This window comes from Gymnogyps californianus, chromosome 7, assembly GCF_018139145.2.
Source record: "Gymnogyps californianus isolate 813 chromosome 7, ASM1813914v2, whole genome shotgun sequence".
In the NCBI taxonomy this organism is placed as follows: domain Eukaryota; kingdom Metazoa; phylum Chordata; class Aves; order Accipitriformes; family Cathartidae; genus Gymnogyps; species Gymnogyps californianus.
In genome coordinates this window covers 2,788,623-2,803,580 of record NC_059477.1, presented here as the reverse complement: position 1 = coordinate 2,803,580, position 14,958 = coordinate 2,788,623, and the positions used below count along the sequence as shown (strand labels likewise).

The 14,958-nt window shown below is 40.6% G+C and overlaps 1 protein-coding gene across 1 annotated transcript in view; it reads right to left on the bottom strand.

The window, feature by feature from the left end:
- The window catches only part of AGAP1 (ArfGAP with GTPase domain, ankyrin repeat and PH domain 1), a 385,969-nt gene that overhangs the window by 99,443 nt on the left and 271,568 nt on the right, over positions 1 to 14,958 (bottom strand). Inside the window, 1 exon segment of the mRNA XM_050900363.1 lies at positions 11,335 to 11,496. Within this exon segment, the coding sequence (XP_050756320.1) occupies positions 11,335 to 11,496 (162 nt within the window).

The window sequence follows — 14,958 nt, the reverse complement described above, 5'->3', positions numbered from 1 at the left end:
CCTTGTATCACGGAAGGAATTTACCATCTGACACAAGGAGAGGAAACATCTATTCCTAAGCGACCCTCCTGTGTTGCCAATACAGTGACAAGCAAAGTAAAGACTAACTGTATTTCAGAGGACCTGCAAGCCTCAGAGCATGAACTGGGAAGGAGATGCTAATCTCTCCTCCGCACATCTTGCCTAAAGCAGGTTTAGGTCAGGGGCAGAGATATTATAAACGACTCCCTGAGTTAACACAGTTTGCTAATTTATCTTATCCCCCATTACACAGATGCATCTTTGCATGTACCTCCTTTGTGCTGTATGCTGAATGTGCCCTGTGGAAAGCTCAAGCATGGCAAGTTGTTTGAATATATAAGGACAACAAACTAGAAAGAGATGCAAGTCTCAGATGTTGTAGGATGCCACTACATCCCAAGGCAAACTAACTTCATGGCTCCTGCTGAATAGATCTACAGTTTAGATGTATAAGGGATGTCTCTAACTTTTCTAGCATAACGTTTTCACTGGGCAGCATCAGATCTGTTCAGAAGATGTGATTCTTACACGGTGTCACCCTGAATTGCAACAAACTGGGTGTATGATGCCATGGGCATTGCTTCTCCCGGCCATCAACTGCACACAAAACAGAGAGGTGAGGAATATTACAAAAGGCAGCTAGTTATGGGGATTCCTTTCAGGTAACTAGTTCTTAGCCAACCTGTGAGGAAGAAAGAATATGGATGGTCCTTTTGAAGACAAACCATATGGCTGTGGAATGGTTTCAGGGCAGTATCTCCTGGTTCGATTCCAGGTCATGTGTTGGTTAGTCTATCTCCCACTTTTGAAGCCAGGTAGATAATCAGATGCCTCAAGAATAGTTACCAACTGCGGCATGCTGGACCTAGCGAACCCATCGAGACCGTCTCAAGTAACGGTGATTTGCAGAAAAATAAACACTTGGAGCACCACTAAAAGAATACATCTTGGAGGAACAAGCTACACCGTGATCAAGTACATGCAACATTGTGTGACAAATACTATTTTATATCCTTGGTCAAACTGATATGCATAATAAATTCACCTTAATTACACAGAGAGGGTGAGAGCTGCACCCTGATCTAACGATCAGCAATTGCAAAAAACCCTCATTTAACAGTATTTTGCTTTGAAATAGAGCCTTGAGGTCTCAAGGCACTCGGAAAATAACGAACCCATGCCTTATTGAATCACTTCCTACTGAAATATTTACCTTGCGTTTCAACATAGGCAAAATAAGACAGAAAGTAAGAACTTTGACTCTCTTCAAAGAAATGCTCAGAGCCAGAAAGACATCTCCTGTCTCTACTCTTATACTTTAACCTTCAGTCTGTATAACCTGTGGATAACTTCAAGCATCAAACCCACTCACTGGTAATTGAGAAGAGGTTAGGAAACTCTTCACCGTCAGTCCACAAGACTTCAGCGACAAGCCCTAATATCAGTGTTTTGGAAAAAATCAAGAGACCTTCACTATTAACATTTTCCAATTAAAGCTGAGTAACTGCTGTATCGCAAATAGGCAGTTAATTGCATCGTGCTAGGTAGGAAAAGGCTAAGGCTTTCCTGGTAACGTATGCCACGAGCACCAGCGTCAGAAAGGAAAAGAAATAACGGAAGCAACGCCAAGGATACTCTTAATCAAAGACAAAATCAAAAGTTTTCCTATTGCAGAAACCTATAGATGAAAAGTAAAGCTCTTAACATAAAGCTATGTCTTTGCTACCTTTTATAGGTGTCAGATGACACAACTGTCATTGACAATCATTTTTTTTTTATTTTTAAATTTAATCAAGCGCTCTTGCTAGCTCTTACCAGCTCTTCTGAGGGTTTAGATAACCAAAGCCAGGGCCCTTCTTTTGCTCTCACAGAATCCATGCATCAGAAAAGCACTTGTAAACTGGATACTCCTCACCAACCTGGACCGTGGGTGGCACACACGATGGCTGAATTAAGGGATGATATCAACTGTAACAAATGAAGGGCCCAGAGACTTGAAAGGAGATGCTCTTCCACCTGCAGGAAGGCCAGGTCTCTGCGCTTCAGCTGTCCCCCAACAATCAGCAGGTTGTGAAGGAGTCGCGTATCGGACTTAACACAGAGGCTTCTTTCACTCCTTGAACTGTATATGCTGTGAAGAAGCTTTGAAGTGTTGGATTCCATAGGTAACGTATACACAACGTCCCTGTACCCTGTGCTCTGTGATCTGGACTGGAAAGAAACCGAGCCTGCAAACAGACATGCTTGATGAGACAACCGCTCTCATGTGAATTGGAACAGGAACTTCATTAAGCTGGGGAAGAAATAAAAGCATCGTCTGTGTTTCTTGCACACACTTCATCCAGATCCTGGCAAAACAAAGCAGTGTGCTTCTGGATACACATTAAACAAGAAAACTAATTATTACAAGCATCTATTTGAACTTCCAAAGTATGGACATAAAAAGAAGAAATTCTGAAATTGGGAATTACTCCAGTGGTAGCTATACATTAACTTTTTACTTTCTCAACTTTGTGTTTAGACATTACTAAACTTTATCTAAATTTAGAATTTATATTATTATTATTTTTATACAAATTTAGATTATTAAAATTTAGATAAAAAGATTAAGAAAAATAAAAGCGTACTGATCTGGGAAGTTTACTCATTTCCCTCCTTAAGTCTTACTTATAAAGTCCTTAAATATGGAATGCATTGGGCTTATGAAATTTTTAAGCCACATTATTTGAATCAGAAGAGTTTATAAAGTGTCACACTTTGCTCTTGCAGTATTATGTCTTTCCTGTATGTTTACTTGAGAATGTGTCTCTCAAATTATATTATTCTCTGTAAACACGATTTTATCTTTCAAAGTTCATAAAGCCCTGTAGGATAGATATGGTGTGAATCCGGCTTGTGTACTTATTTCCTTGCAATTATCATTTATCAAGATACTTCACTCCTGAATGCATACAGGCATCCTCACATCAAATGCAGCTCTTCACCTTTTAACAGCTAGTGCCAGAAGATCCGTCCTGCTGCTGCTGCTGAATGCGGTCGATGTGCCGATGTCTCGGCCACTATTTAAGCAGTCTAAGACCACAGGTCACATTTATTTCTGAGATACCGGGGAAAAACAATCACAGCTCATCCTCTATCTCAAACTACGTGGTGACTGACCTGCCAAGAAACATCACAGCAAAACTCATTCCAAACTGCAAACATTTAAGATTAAAGCAATCTTCAACTACACACACACACACACGCACACAAAATCTTCGAAAGATTAAACCATCCTTTTATACAAATGAGATTACAGGACGGCCTCCCTGATGAAGAATTCACTTTGCACAGGGGTCCAATCACCGTCAATATTAACCCTTCCATTCTGACAGATACTAATATAGAAACAGAGAACAGAATATATTTTACAGACTTCTAAGCGCTGTATCTGTCAAATGTCAAGCATCTGAGCTACAGAGAACCAGCTTGCAGCTGAAGTTAGGCAAGGAGACAGCTATGGAGATAGATTTTTTTTTTTTTTTTTTTTTTTTTTAAAAACCACAACCTGAAGTTAAAAGTACCCCCTGTTTCTAGGGATATCAGTGCCAGGTATCCACTTTCCTTACGTGAGAAGTACTGACTTTTGGCGGTGGTTAAATACCCCAAGCGGCGTACTGCAACACACTAGCCCTGCACCTGAAAGGTCAGGAATGGGGAGCATCTCTCAGACACAAGCTTGAAGACCTGATAAAGACAACATTCACTATTCGCACTATCCTATCAGGCTGAAGTTCATGCTCCATGATAAAAATAAAGTGCTTTGGTTTGAGGTTTCTTTTTTTCCTTTTCTCGTGAATGGGGACAAACGGAGAAGGTGTGACAACCAAACCCAGCTATAGGCAGAAAAAGCACTGATTTATTGAACATTGCTAGACAATCAAGTCAGATTAATCAACATCAGTAACCAGAAAAAACAAAATCTCTTTTTCCCTATTATAAGGAATATGCTATACGCTTTCCCATTTCAGTTTAAATTTTAAGCGAAACTAAAAGCAAAATATGCATTTAAGCATCCATAAGTAAACGTCGGGAAAAAACAAAGCTTTATAGTTCCACTCAAAAAGTTAATTTAGTCACATAAACAATTTACTGACAGACATTTGGCACTTCAGGCTGTGAACAAGATTAAGATGAGCATGAGGTTGCCAATGTCAAATTATCTGAAGATGAAAACTCACATGTCTTGCCATTTTGGAAGCAAGCGTAGGATTTAATTGCTGAATGCAATAATTCTTTATATTTTAATCGAGGGGAGGGGGAGAGCAGAAAGAAGAGGATCTTAAACAAGAAAAGCAGATGGGTTTCTGGAGAACTGCAGAACTGTAAAAATCCACATAATATAGCTCAGGATTTAAACAGCAGGACTAGGTAAATACAGAAATACTTAGTTGAAACCCAGCAAAGTTGTGCAGAAATGCCCACGTACCCAATATCCTCCTTAAACTAATATCACGACACAGCTCAGTTTAAGTCTCAAAGGTTTACTGGTGCCATCTCCCCCCTCCACCACGGACACAGAAACTGAAGAACCGCTTTCACGTCTTTCTTTCTTTTAACTCATCAGGAAGCAACGTGTTCTCTGCCGGATGCAAAGTCTGGCGGGAGCAAATGGCAACGGCTCATCTACGCTTCGGCGTTCACTGAGCTGCAACCCACAGCCCGGACGACCTGGTGAAAGGCATACTAAGAGCAGTAAGCAAGCCAGCCGTATTTGAACCCATACTGCACAGAGGTAGCAGACTGCAGAGGTTTTGCCCCTCGATTACTTTTTTTCAGGGTGGCACGTTGGGCAGAATTTCAGGAACACCTCACAGTGTTCCTCACCTGTATGACAGGACAGGTTTTTCCCATCATTTTGGCAACACACACAGACCCAGAGAACACAAGGTAAGTGCCTGTATTTTGTCAACCTGGCAGGAGCCTCCCCAAGAAAGGTAATCTTAAAGTTTCCCATTCAGTTGAGATTTTTACGGTCTACAAAACGGAATGGGCAAGCATTGGGTCCTACTGCTTCTGGATGCTAACACATTCCTAAAAAACCACAGGCAGAAAGCATCGTTTAGTTTCGTGCTCTGAAACCCTTTTCAGAGAACTTATCCTTACGCTGACACCATTTTGGAGAAGAAAGCTCAGTGAAAAGACAAATGGGACATCTGCCCACATCTCAGAAACATCACATTTCCTTTCTGCCTTCAAGCTCAGGCAGGGCGCAGGCAACATGATGCTTTCCTGACTAATGCTCAAGCTGTCAGACAACGATCAGATTTCCTTGCTGACCTCCTCCTTCTAGCCGAGCACTGAAATGATATGGCTTCCTCCCGCTTTAAAAAGTTCTAGAAACCAGTATGAAACACCACCACTTCTAGGGTCTTATTTAAACATCAGACAGCCTTTGGTACCCTCCTCTTCATTACGCTGCAATGGAAAAATGATGAATGACACAACTATGAGAATAATATAGCAGAACATCTAGCTGCCAATGTCTTGTTTCCACGAGAGCAACAAGATCTCTACCTCACGTACTTCATGGTGAGGATCCAGAAGGAGATATGGAATGCTCAGGCACAATGAAATTTGCCGAAGTGAAAACTGCTGAAATTATAGTCTAAATGAGGTGGTGCTGGCAGATTGCTTGGGCAATTTGGCGAATTTCTTCAATTGTGAAAATACGATAAGGATATTCCTGTCTTCTTTCTCAAGAAAGAGGAGCAGCAACTCATAATTTGCTTTGAAACCAAGGATGAAGTTCGAGACCAATTTATTATTATAAGGAACTTATTTGTCACCCCACGCACATCAACTGCTCTGCCCTGCATGCCTGACATTATTTTTGGGAACCACAGGTTGCAAAACTGCATCTCCACCGGTATAAATTAAAATCAATCTGAAATTTCAAGTCCTGCAGGATAGTTCTTGCCATGCATTATTAGCCACAAGGAAGGCACTACAGCAATTCTGAGAAAATACCAGTTTCCTATTCCCTTTCTTGACTGAGTAAAGGCGTAGACACTACACTGGTGGGAGTCCAGCTACCTAGGACATTGTTGCATAGGATTTTTTTAGTATTTCTGGTTGACTGGGCTACTTCAAGTAAGAGCTTGTCAAAGACGTCAACTGAATTTTAATACTGGAAGTTTTTCAGTATGCAACCTCATGCTGAAAGGGGATCATTTTCCAGAAATTGCTAAAAAGTAGTACTTTATAACCCGAGTTTCCTCAAGGTATGTTAGGCTGTTTAGAAAGCACAGGCAATAGTAAGTTGTTGTTAGCAGAGTTTACCCTGCTGAACTGACAAAGTTTCCCTCTGGAAGTATTTGCCAGAAGCAATTTGTCTGTTGATCACAAAAGGGTATGAAAAGGACATGACTGTTCCCTTTTCCTTCCTATCCTTAAAGACAATGTAAACTACTTGCACATATACTGTCTTATACATGGCGAATTTTACCATATTAAATGTTAGGAAGTGCAGGAAACCCCAGAGTAGCTCTAGAGCAGCTAGAAAAAAGGAGAAAGTGACTTTATATTTGGTTTTCAGTAATGATTTCCTCCTTTAAAAAGGAGGAACAAGCTCTTCCAACCTAAAGCATCTATACACGCTTAAGACAAACAATTCTGAAATTCTGTAAATCTATTTGAAATTATGTAATTTATCCTAGTCAAGAACTTACCTGTTGAATTCCACCAACTCTAAATGATGTTTTCTGGTTCACTTTTGAAATGAAAGTGTTACGACTGTCAAAAGCAAGTTGAGCCATTTTCTTTTTCAACGTATAGCAGAAGACTCCATCATTTAATCATTCCAAGTGCTTACGATCAGAAAAGTAAGGCAAGTTGTAAGGTCTGCATTAATATAAACACTCCAGTGACCTCTCATACCCCATGGCACAGTGAGAACTCAATTTTACATCAATAAACCCTAACACCAAACTGTTAGAAACTCAAAAGACACCAGGTATTACAACTTACATAAATTACAGCCGAGATCAAATGGCCCGTACAAGCAATTGTACAGTGATAAAGCCTAAGTGGATGATATTTAAACAGATATTTGATTTACTGCAGAATTTTATATCATGCTAGAATTCAAATGACAATTTACCAGTCCAGAGCCAAGAAATTCCTATCCCATGCAAACTACTGTTTGCAGCACTGTTTCAGAAGAGCTTAATATTCTAACCTCAAGGAAGAAATTCTTCCCTCTGATAGTCTCAGGACGCAGTCTTAGAAGCTGAACTATAAAACTTGACATTTAAAAAGAGAATGAACAAGCTACTTCTTCATCCCCAGGTAGGAAATAACACCCTCAGTCTTCCGTGAGTTAAGTCTCATGAACCTAATTTTTGCAATACAGCTGGCTGTGGTTTCTTCCATCAAAAAAAAGCTCCGATGCTAAGTTTGAGGATCTGTCTCTCAAGTTCTTTAGAGAGGTTCAAATTGTGAAGACTGTAGAACAGACAGCACCATCTCTTATTAGTGGCAGCAACACCACTAGTTAGCATTAATCTGTCTTCCATCGGAAAAAATTGCATTTTATACTCAAGTTTGAGATGCCTCACAACAGTACTCCTGGCTAGCTTTTCCTCAATTCCTCAAAACAGTCCTGCTCTTCCTAGCTACGAAAATCTGCAGAAGAAAAAGAATGTATGAAATAAAATAAGAGCTGAATTTGCAGAGGAGGAAACGTGCAGATGCACATTCTTGAACCAAACTTCAACACCCGAACAGGTTACGAATGGCTTCCCCGAGACCAGACAACCCTCTTATTCCCCAGCAGCGAGCAACTATAGATAATTCTGGGTGAAAAAAAATGATCCATCAAGGAAAAGATTTATCAAAGAAAAAAAATCGCAGGCTTCCAATGCGATCCAGGAAAACCTCTCGGCCAATAGTTGCAGCAGCAGTAATTGTTCTAAATCTATCAATAAAGCTAAGCTGCTCCTTCATTGACTGCAAACACCGATTTCTTTCATGGAGGATTATAAGTTGATGTTCATGGTCTCTCTATCGCCATTAGGGTGATAAACAGTTTAAACTACATCAGGATCTGACATGTAGATCAATTCTGGGTCCATAAAGAATCTACACAAGAGGTTCCCGGACAGGGATTTACTGCCCCCAGTTTTTATTCTCTCTTGCTGCTAAAATTACTTCTGTCAAGTACTTACAAGAGTAAGAAAAAAAATGTAAAAAGAATTAATTTTTCATGGGCTGCTGGAACAGTCTTTTTAAATTTCTGAGTTTTTAAGGCAAATATGTTACTGCATTTAAAATTAGGCCGAACAGCAGGTGGTATTTAGCTAAATAGTGAGCCGGTCGCACGATCCACTCACTATCAAGCAGACAGCAATTTGAAACACTGAACTAAGCTGTCTCGATTTTCTCTGAGGGCAGTCACAGGCTTCATGTTACCACTGCCAAATTATATTAGACATTTAATTTTAAACCTCAGGTACTTAAATGTAAAACCTTACAACAGTAATAGTCATAAAGCAGTGGGGCATTCCATTTCAGAGAATGGATTTTTCTATTTTTCCCCTTTAATTTAACCAGCACCTCCTGTTTTGTGGCTCTGCCCACTACAAAGTAATTTATCTAATTAGGAGATGTTCACAGCTGCTTGAAAGACAGAAGCCCCAGGAAACCAAAGGTCTGGTTCGGAAGACTTTGAAAAGTTCTCCGGAGCCACACAAAGTATTAATTTAATGTGAAAAAAAGGTGCAGAGAAAAATTGAATCCCAATATGTTATTTTGTCTACAATAAAACCATGTGACAATAAGCAGGCATATTCTCCAGTACATTGGCATTTGAATTCCAAAAGATGCTTAGCTTCTCACCATACCTGCTGCTTTCACAGTATTATCTTTTTATGACTAAAATTCAAAAATCTTTTAATGGAGAAAAAAACCCTCTGAAATTAAAAAGGGTTTTTCATGCGTCAACTTGCCAACATAAAGGACACATCTATGAGCTTACCAAAAGATGATACAGTGATAGCAGTGAATTATTCTTGAGGTTTTGTAGCAGTTTTATCGCAATACTTCTGTTTCTGCTGACCCTTAGTTGCCTAAAACTCACCCTTAGTCCAATTTTTCCCACATATTTATTAAAAAACCCAACTTTTCTTTTTTTCTTTTTTTTTTTTTTTTAATTTAGAACCTCTGCAAGAAATTATTCAAGTCAGGCTTATTCAGAAGTACCCACCAGTCATGTGCATTTTTTTGAATAAATATTTCATAGATAATTCTAGCTGTCGTCTCTTTTGATCCAGAAGTAATCACATATGAACGGCAAGTCAGAAAAAGGTACTGCACATACTTGGGAGTACAGAGCTCGTGTAGGAGAAAAGGTTCCCTTCACCAGGAACTGAAAACTAGCTGAAGCGCAGCATCAGGAGCAAAAGACAAGTCCAGTAAATATCTCAAAAATAGAAACAGCATTACGAAGTAAAGGGGAACGGAAAAGGCAGGAATTCAGGTTATATTTCTACTTTTAACATATTAATTACATGCCACTTTTAGGAACTCACTGAATTCTGCATGTTGAAGATTTTCCTCTACTGCAGCCTCAGTTGTCACATCTGGCACTAAGGAGCAGAGGGACAGCATATCTGCTCATCTGTCTGTAGGTACGTCAAGGTGTAAAGGACCAGAGACTACATCTTGTCTTTCACTTGCCTTCCTTCTAATGCAAACATACAATATTCTTCAACTTTTCTTTGAAGAGCTACAGCATAAAAGAAGGGTGCAAAAAGCCGCAACTTGGGTATAGCCTTTTAAAAGGAAAGTAGAATTGGGGTGGATTAAAACGATGAAGCAGCTCAGGAAAAAGAGAGAGAAATAGATGGCCTTAACTGTAAAGCCAGTTCAATCTAAAGGAATCTGTGTAGGGCAATGCTGATTGCCCTAAAAGACTAACCAGTTTCCAAAGGAGTGGGTGAGTTGGGTGGACACGGAGGAGAACAGCACTGAAGCATTTAATCATGCTGCTTAGCAGGATCTCTGGCTGTCACCGAGGCTGAAATAAAGAGCGCTTGCTTTAGAAAATTCTTGGTCAAAATCTGTACCGTTTTCGTGCAAATACCACACTCCTGAAGATGTTGCCCACAAGTGTAGAGCTCCAGAAATGTACGTGCTTCAGCAACTACGAACTTGAGAGCTAAAGCCACTCAGAGCCAAGGTGACCGTGATTTTAAACCTTCCGTTCTCATAAGGTGGCACTGAAAAGCTGTCCAAAGCTGCTTAAAAACCCAGAGGCAGTATCAGGGCTATACTCAGATTCAAACCTTATACAGATATATACACACACACACACACATATATATGGGACATGTGAAATAGTTTTCATACTCCTGTAATTCTTACTATTTTAGGGATAGCCATCAGAAACAGCTTTTTCTCCCCCTTCTCCTGTCCTATTTACAATTTTTTTTTCCGTTATCCATATTCTCAATTTCTTCTCAGTTCTTTCTTCTTCCGCACACATCTCCTTTTCCCCTCTGTTCCGTGAACTTTCCATGGTTTCTCCAACTGCCTATGAAACCCCATGCTCCTGGACACGTGTGCTTCACCGCTATGAACCATCTCCGCAGCACGCCGCAACAGAAACACCCGTGGCCCAGCCCACCCGCCACGGCTGCTCCAAGGATGCTCCCATTTGCGTAGGCAGCAGGTCAGCTATAGGTGAACAGCATTAAATCTCTGTCCTTCCCCGGCACTCCGTTGAGGCCTGATGCACCATTTTGTTACCAAATATCATGCATACCCTTTAAAAACAACAATCCCTGTCTCACTGTTACAATCTAATCATTGCAAAACACCATCTGGAATAGTGTTTGCTCCTTTTAATACTGTTAAACACTCCACAGAGAAAACACGACGACTATGCCAGTAGTGTGCATACATTAAAGCAAGAGCACAGCCGAGAAAGGACATGCCGACGAAAAGATCTGGAGGATAATTTACTGCTAAAACCTACCACACAGAGTAAGGAAATAAGAATATCCAGTGAACAACCTACATTACGTACCTGAAATTAAAATTAAGCAGTATTATAATTACACAAGCTCTTCCTGCTGAAACAGTATTGTATTGATCTGTTCTCTTTTACCTAATTTCTCCTTTTTCTCTCAGATGCTAGAAGTCTGGCTTCCAACAGAGCATCTGGGTGAACAACATCAGGCTGTACTTCTTTTTTTCTTTTTAAAAAAGCAAACCACCAAATTCCCCCTTCACCCCAAAGCAGATAACCCCCCCCAGCTCCAGGTTTCTTACCACTGCTAATGCCAGAGTTTGCAATGACTGTTGCCTCACTCCACTGATCTGCACTGGAGACCGAGTAAGAGCGCTGATGCATACCATCCGGACGACTGTTGAAGGAGACTAGACTGATGCCACTTGCCATCTGAGACACAGATGTGCTAGTAGTCACGTTCCCTAGACATAAATGGAAAACAAATTGTGTCAATAGAGAAGACAAAATTGATTTGCATGAAGATGGATGGGTGCATCTTAACAGAGCAGCAAAAGAGATTACTTAACCAACACAAAAACCAATGCAGCCCTCTCTGAAACTCTGAAGACAACGGTCCTGTGACCAGCTTGGGGCACCGCAGATTTCAGCAGCCCACTTAAATCCAGCTAGGAACTTCTGACAAAAGAGCCTAAATTTTTTAAGATTTCACCTCATTCTGTTCATTCATCTTCTGGAAAACACAATCTTCCACAACCCTGCTACCAGTCACATTTTGTAGAAGTTCTCCACTTGTTACAGGTAGAGCACAAAAGACAGACTGTGCACAGAAAATGAAATTTATTCCTGAAAACCACTATTTACACGAGCAACCGAGATGAGACAACTAAGCCAACTCAAAAAGAGTTTAAACCAATCTACCTCTAAATAGTATTTCACCTAAGTACGTCCCCCAAGTGAAGCCAAGAACACAGCGATGGGGAGCAAACAACTACTAGCATTGCGAGACCAAGCAAAACCAACTTATTCGGATCTTTAATCTTAAAACAATACCGTGACACAAAGCACACAACAGGGGCTTGTTCCACTGACTGCAAATATCGTTCCTGTGTCTCGTCCCGCAGCAAGACACCCATCACAACTCTAACTGAAGGCCTACTACACGAAAGGCGAGATACAAAGAAGAATAGTCTTTACCCAGTAAACACTAGAAACAATTTTGTATTTTCATAATCATTGAGGTCTAGGACAATAAAATGCTAGGAGGTGTGCACGAGGGGGAGCAACAGGGACAGGTTTCTCGCCATAAAACAGGAGAAGCGTGATCTGGTTGAATAAATTTTAGAGTCGAAACAATTAAAACCTTTCCAGAAACTCAGGTTTCTGATGGTCTTACTCACAACTTGATATGGGCCAAAGTCTGCTCTACAGTTTTGGTTTCTGAGCACATTTTACTCTATTCCTAGCACAGGACTTGCATATTACAAAGATACAAAGATTTTACAATGCTAGTTTCACTCCTCGTGGCAGGCTCTCAAAAGGTACCCCACAGGTCTTTTACGGATTTAAGAATACTCTTTACAAACACATATAAAGGGAAAGAAACAGACACAGTTTTATAAAATACCCTAACACTTCGCATTTCCATTGCACCTTCTACTGATGAGTTCAGAAAAATTAATGAATTAATTTTCAATGCTCCTGTGAGGTTGTTAATTATCTGCTATCATTTCCCCCATTTTTCAGAGGTTAAATGACCCAGGGCCACAAAGGAAGATTGTGGCAGACTTGAAAATAAAACCCAGATCTCCTGACTCCCAGTTCTATCATTATGTCTTTTCCCAGAGCAGCCTTTGGGAAGACAGCAGAGCTTAGTGAACTACTTTGTGTTTATTAGAGTTGGCATAATTGTCCCTTTCTCTCCTCCCCTTTCCCAAGACTAAATCTCATCTTTAGTCCTTAACACAGATCCATCACTACACTATCTCTCCACCTGAGTCTTGAATGTACTTACTCAGTCTCAAGAACTTCTGCGTGGCAATCTCTACTTTGTAGACATGAAATACATACAGAAAAACTAATTTGCTCAATTATACAAAGTCTAAGGTGGATTTTGGAACCATGTTGGAACCTCCCAAGGCAGTGCTTTAGCTACTGGCATGTTAATTCCTCTCTCATCACCTTTCCTGGACAACCCTTTTGTCCAAAAGAATTCCATAATCAGAAATCAGAGCATCATCTGCCAAACTGTTGAAAAAATTTATGTCTCCAACAACTGCTCCTCTTCAGGACATTGTGTGCTTGACCCCATCAACTGAGAGCAATTTGCTAGTGCTGGTATTTTAGCACCTTCTAAAGACATCTTCCAAAGAAATGTTCAGCAAAGAAATCAGGCCTACAGAAATAAAGGTACAAAGCAGAGGATCAAATTATAGTTCGGTATCTTGAAGTCGCAATAGAAAACGGAAACACTAGCTGACAGTACATATATTTTGAGGTCTCCTAAAAGAAATACCTCCTTCCAAATGAACTTCTGTGATGCTGCTGACGCTTACTTTGAAATACCCTTTTCCTCTGGTTTTCACAATCCAGAAAAACTATGAACATTAATAAATTATTTTGATGATACACCAAATTAAAGGGAGTGGCTGACATGAATGACAGAGCTTGAGACCAAATGGACTCTAGAAACTTGAGATTTAGGCCAACATAAACACCATGTGGTTCAACAAGGAGAAGTCCTAAGCAGCCCTGGGGCAGAACAACCTGGTATAGCAGCAGAGGCTGGGGACCAGTTGGTTGAGTAGCAGCACTGCTGTGAAGGACTCAAGAGTCAACAATGGATGCCAGAACGTGTGTTAACACTGGACTCAACACAAACCACAAGCTGGGCACACCATGACGGGCATCTGAAACACTGTACTCAGTTCTGGGTCCCCCACTTCAAAAGGATTGTTGGGAAATGGGGAAAAGAGCCAGTAAAGAACCGCCAAGACAGTCAAAGGTCTTTTGTTTTTGCTGTAGCACCTTTTGGGGCATCTTTAGATTATTCTGGTAAATGGCTTTGGAAACAACTTAGTTTTTCACAAGCATCTACCCTGCCAGACTCAAGAGCAATGCCACAAAAGCGCGCTTTTAGCCTGTAGCCATCTTCCACGCTGCACCTAGTAAAATGGGAAGCTACACGTGATGAATTCCTGCAAGAGCATCTTCGTAACAAAGGCCATGAAGGAGAAAACTGGTATGTGAAAGCTGAGATGCAGTGTTTCCTAGGTATCATGGGAAAATGGAAACAATTACTGGACATCTTGGCCTGGATGACACATCCCCATTACTCTGTGCTGGGTGGCTGAGATGCAGAGAGCAGCAATATTTGTATGTTGACACCTTCCGCCTAGTTCACAAATTTTTGAACAGAAGTGTCCAGTCACTTTCTAACCATGATACAAAAGCAAAACCTTAAAAAGCTAATATCAAGACTCCTACATCATCATGTCAGCACCAAAAGCTTTACTTTCACCTTAATGCCATCTTATGAAACTCCACACCCCACGTTATAACATTAACCTGTTGAGGAAGTGACTTATTCTGCAAACCAAATACGATTTTTTTCTTTCACTTCACATTTCTGAAAGGTATGGGCTGCTAGCAAGAAATAGGTGCCAAGTCCCATCACGTAATACTTTACTGATCAACGATGCAACCCAACTCAGCTCCGTCTTTTCTATTGCCATAGTCTGACAACCCTGCTACCTGCAACCCTTGCGATAACATTTATTCAAGGTTAAATTCCACTTTGTTCACCTGCTGTAAGGTTTTCATGATATATCAGACCATGCAAGCCAGAATCCATGGGTAGATATCAGAAGGGCTGGACTACAGAAAACAGAGTGTGCCCTTTCCTCTCCCCCTCCTGAATGTGTTCA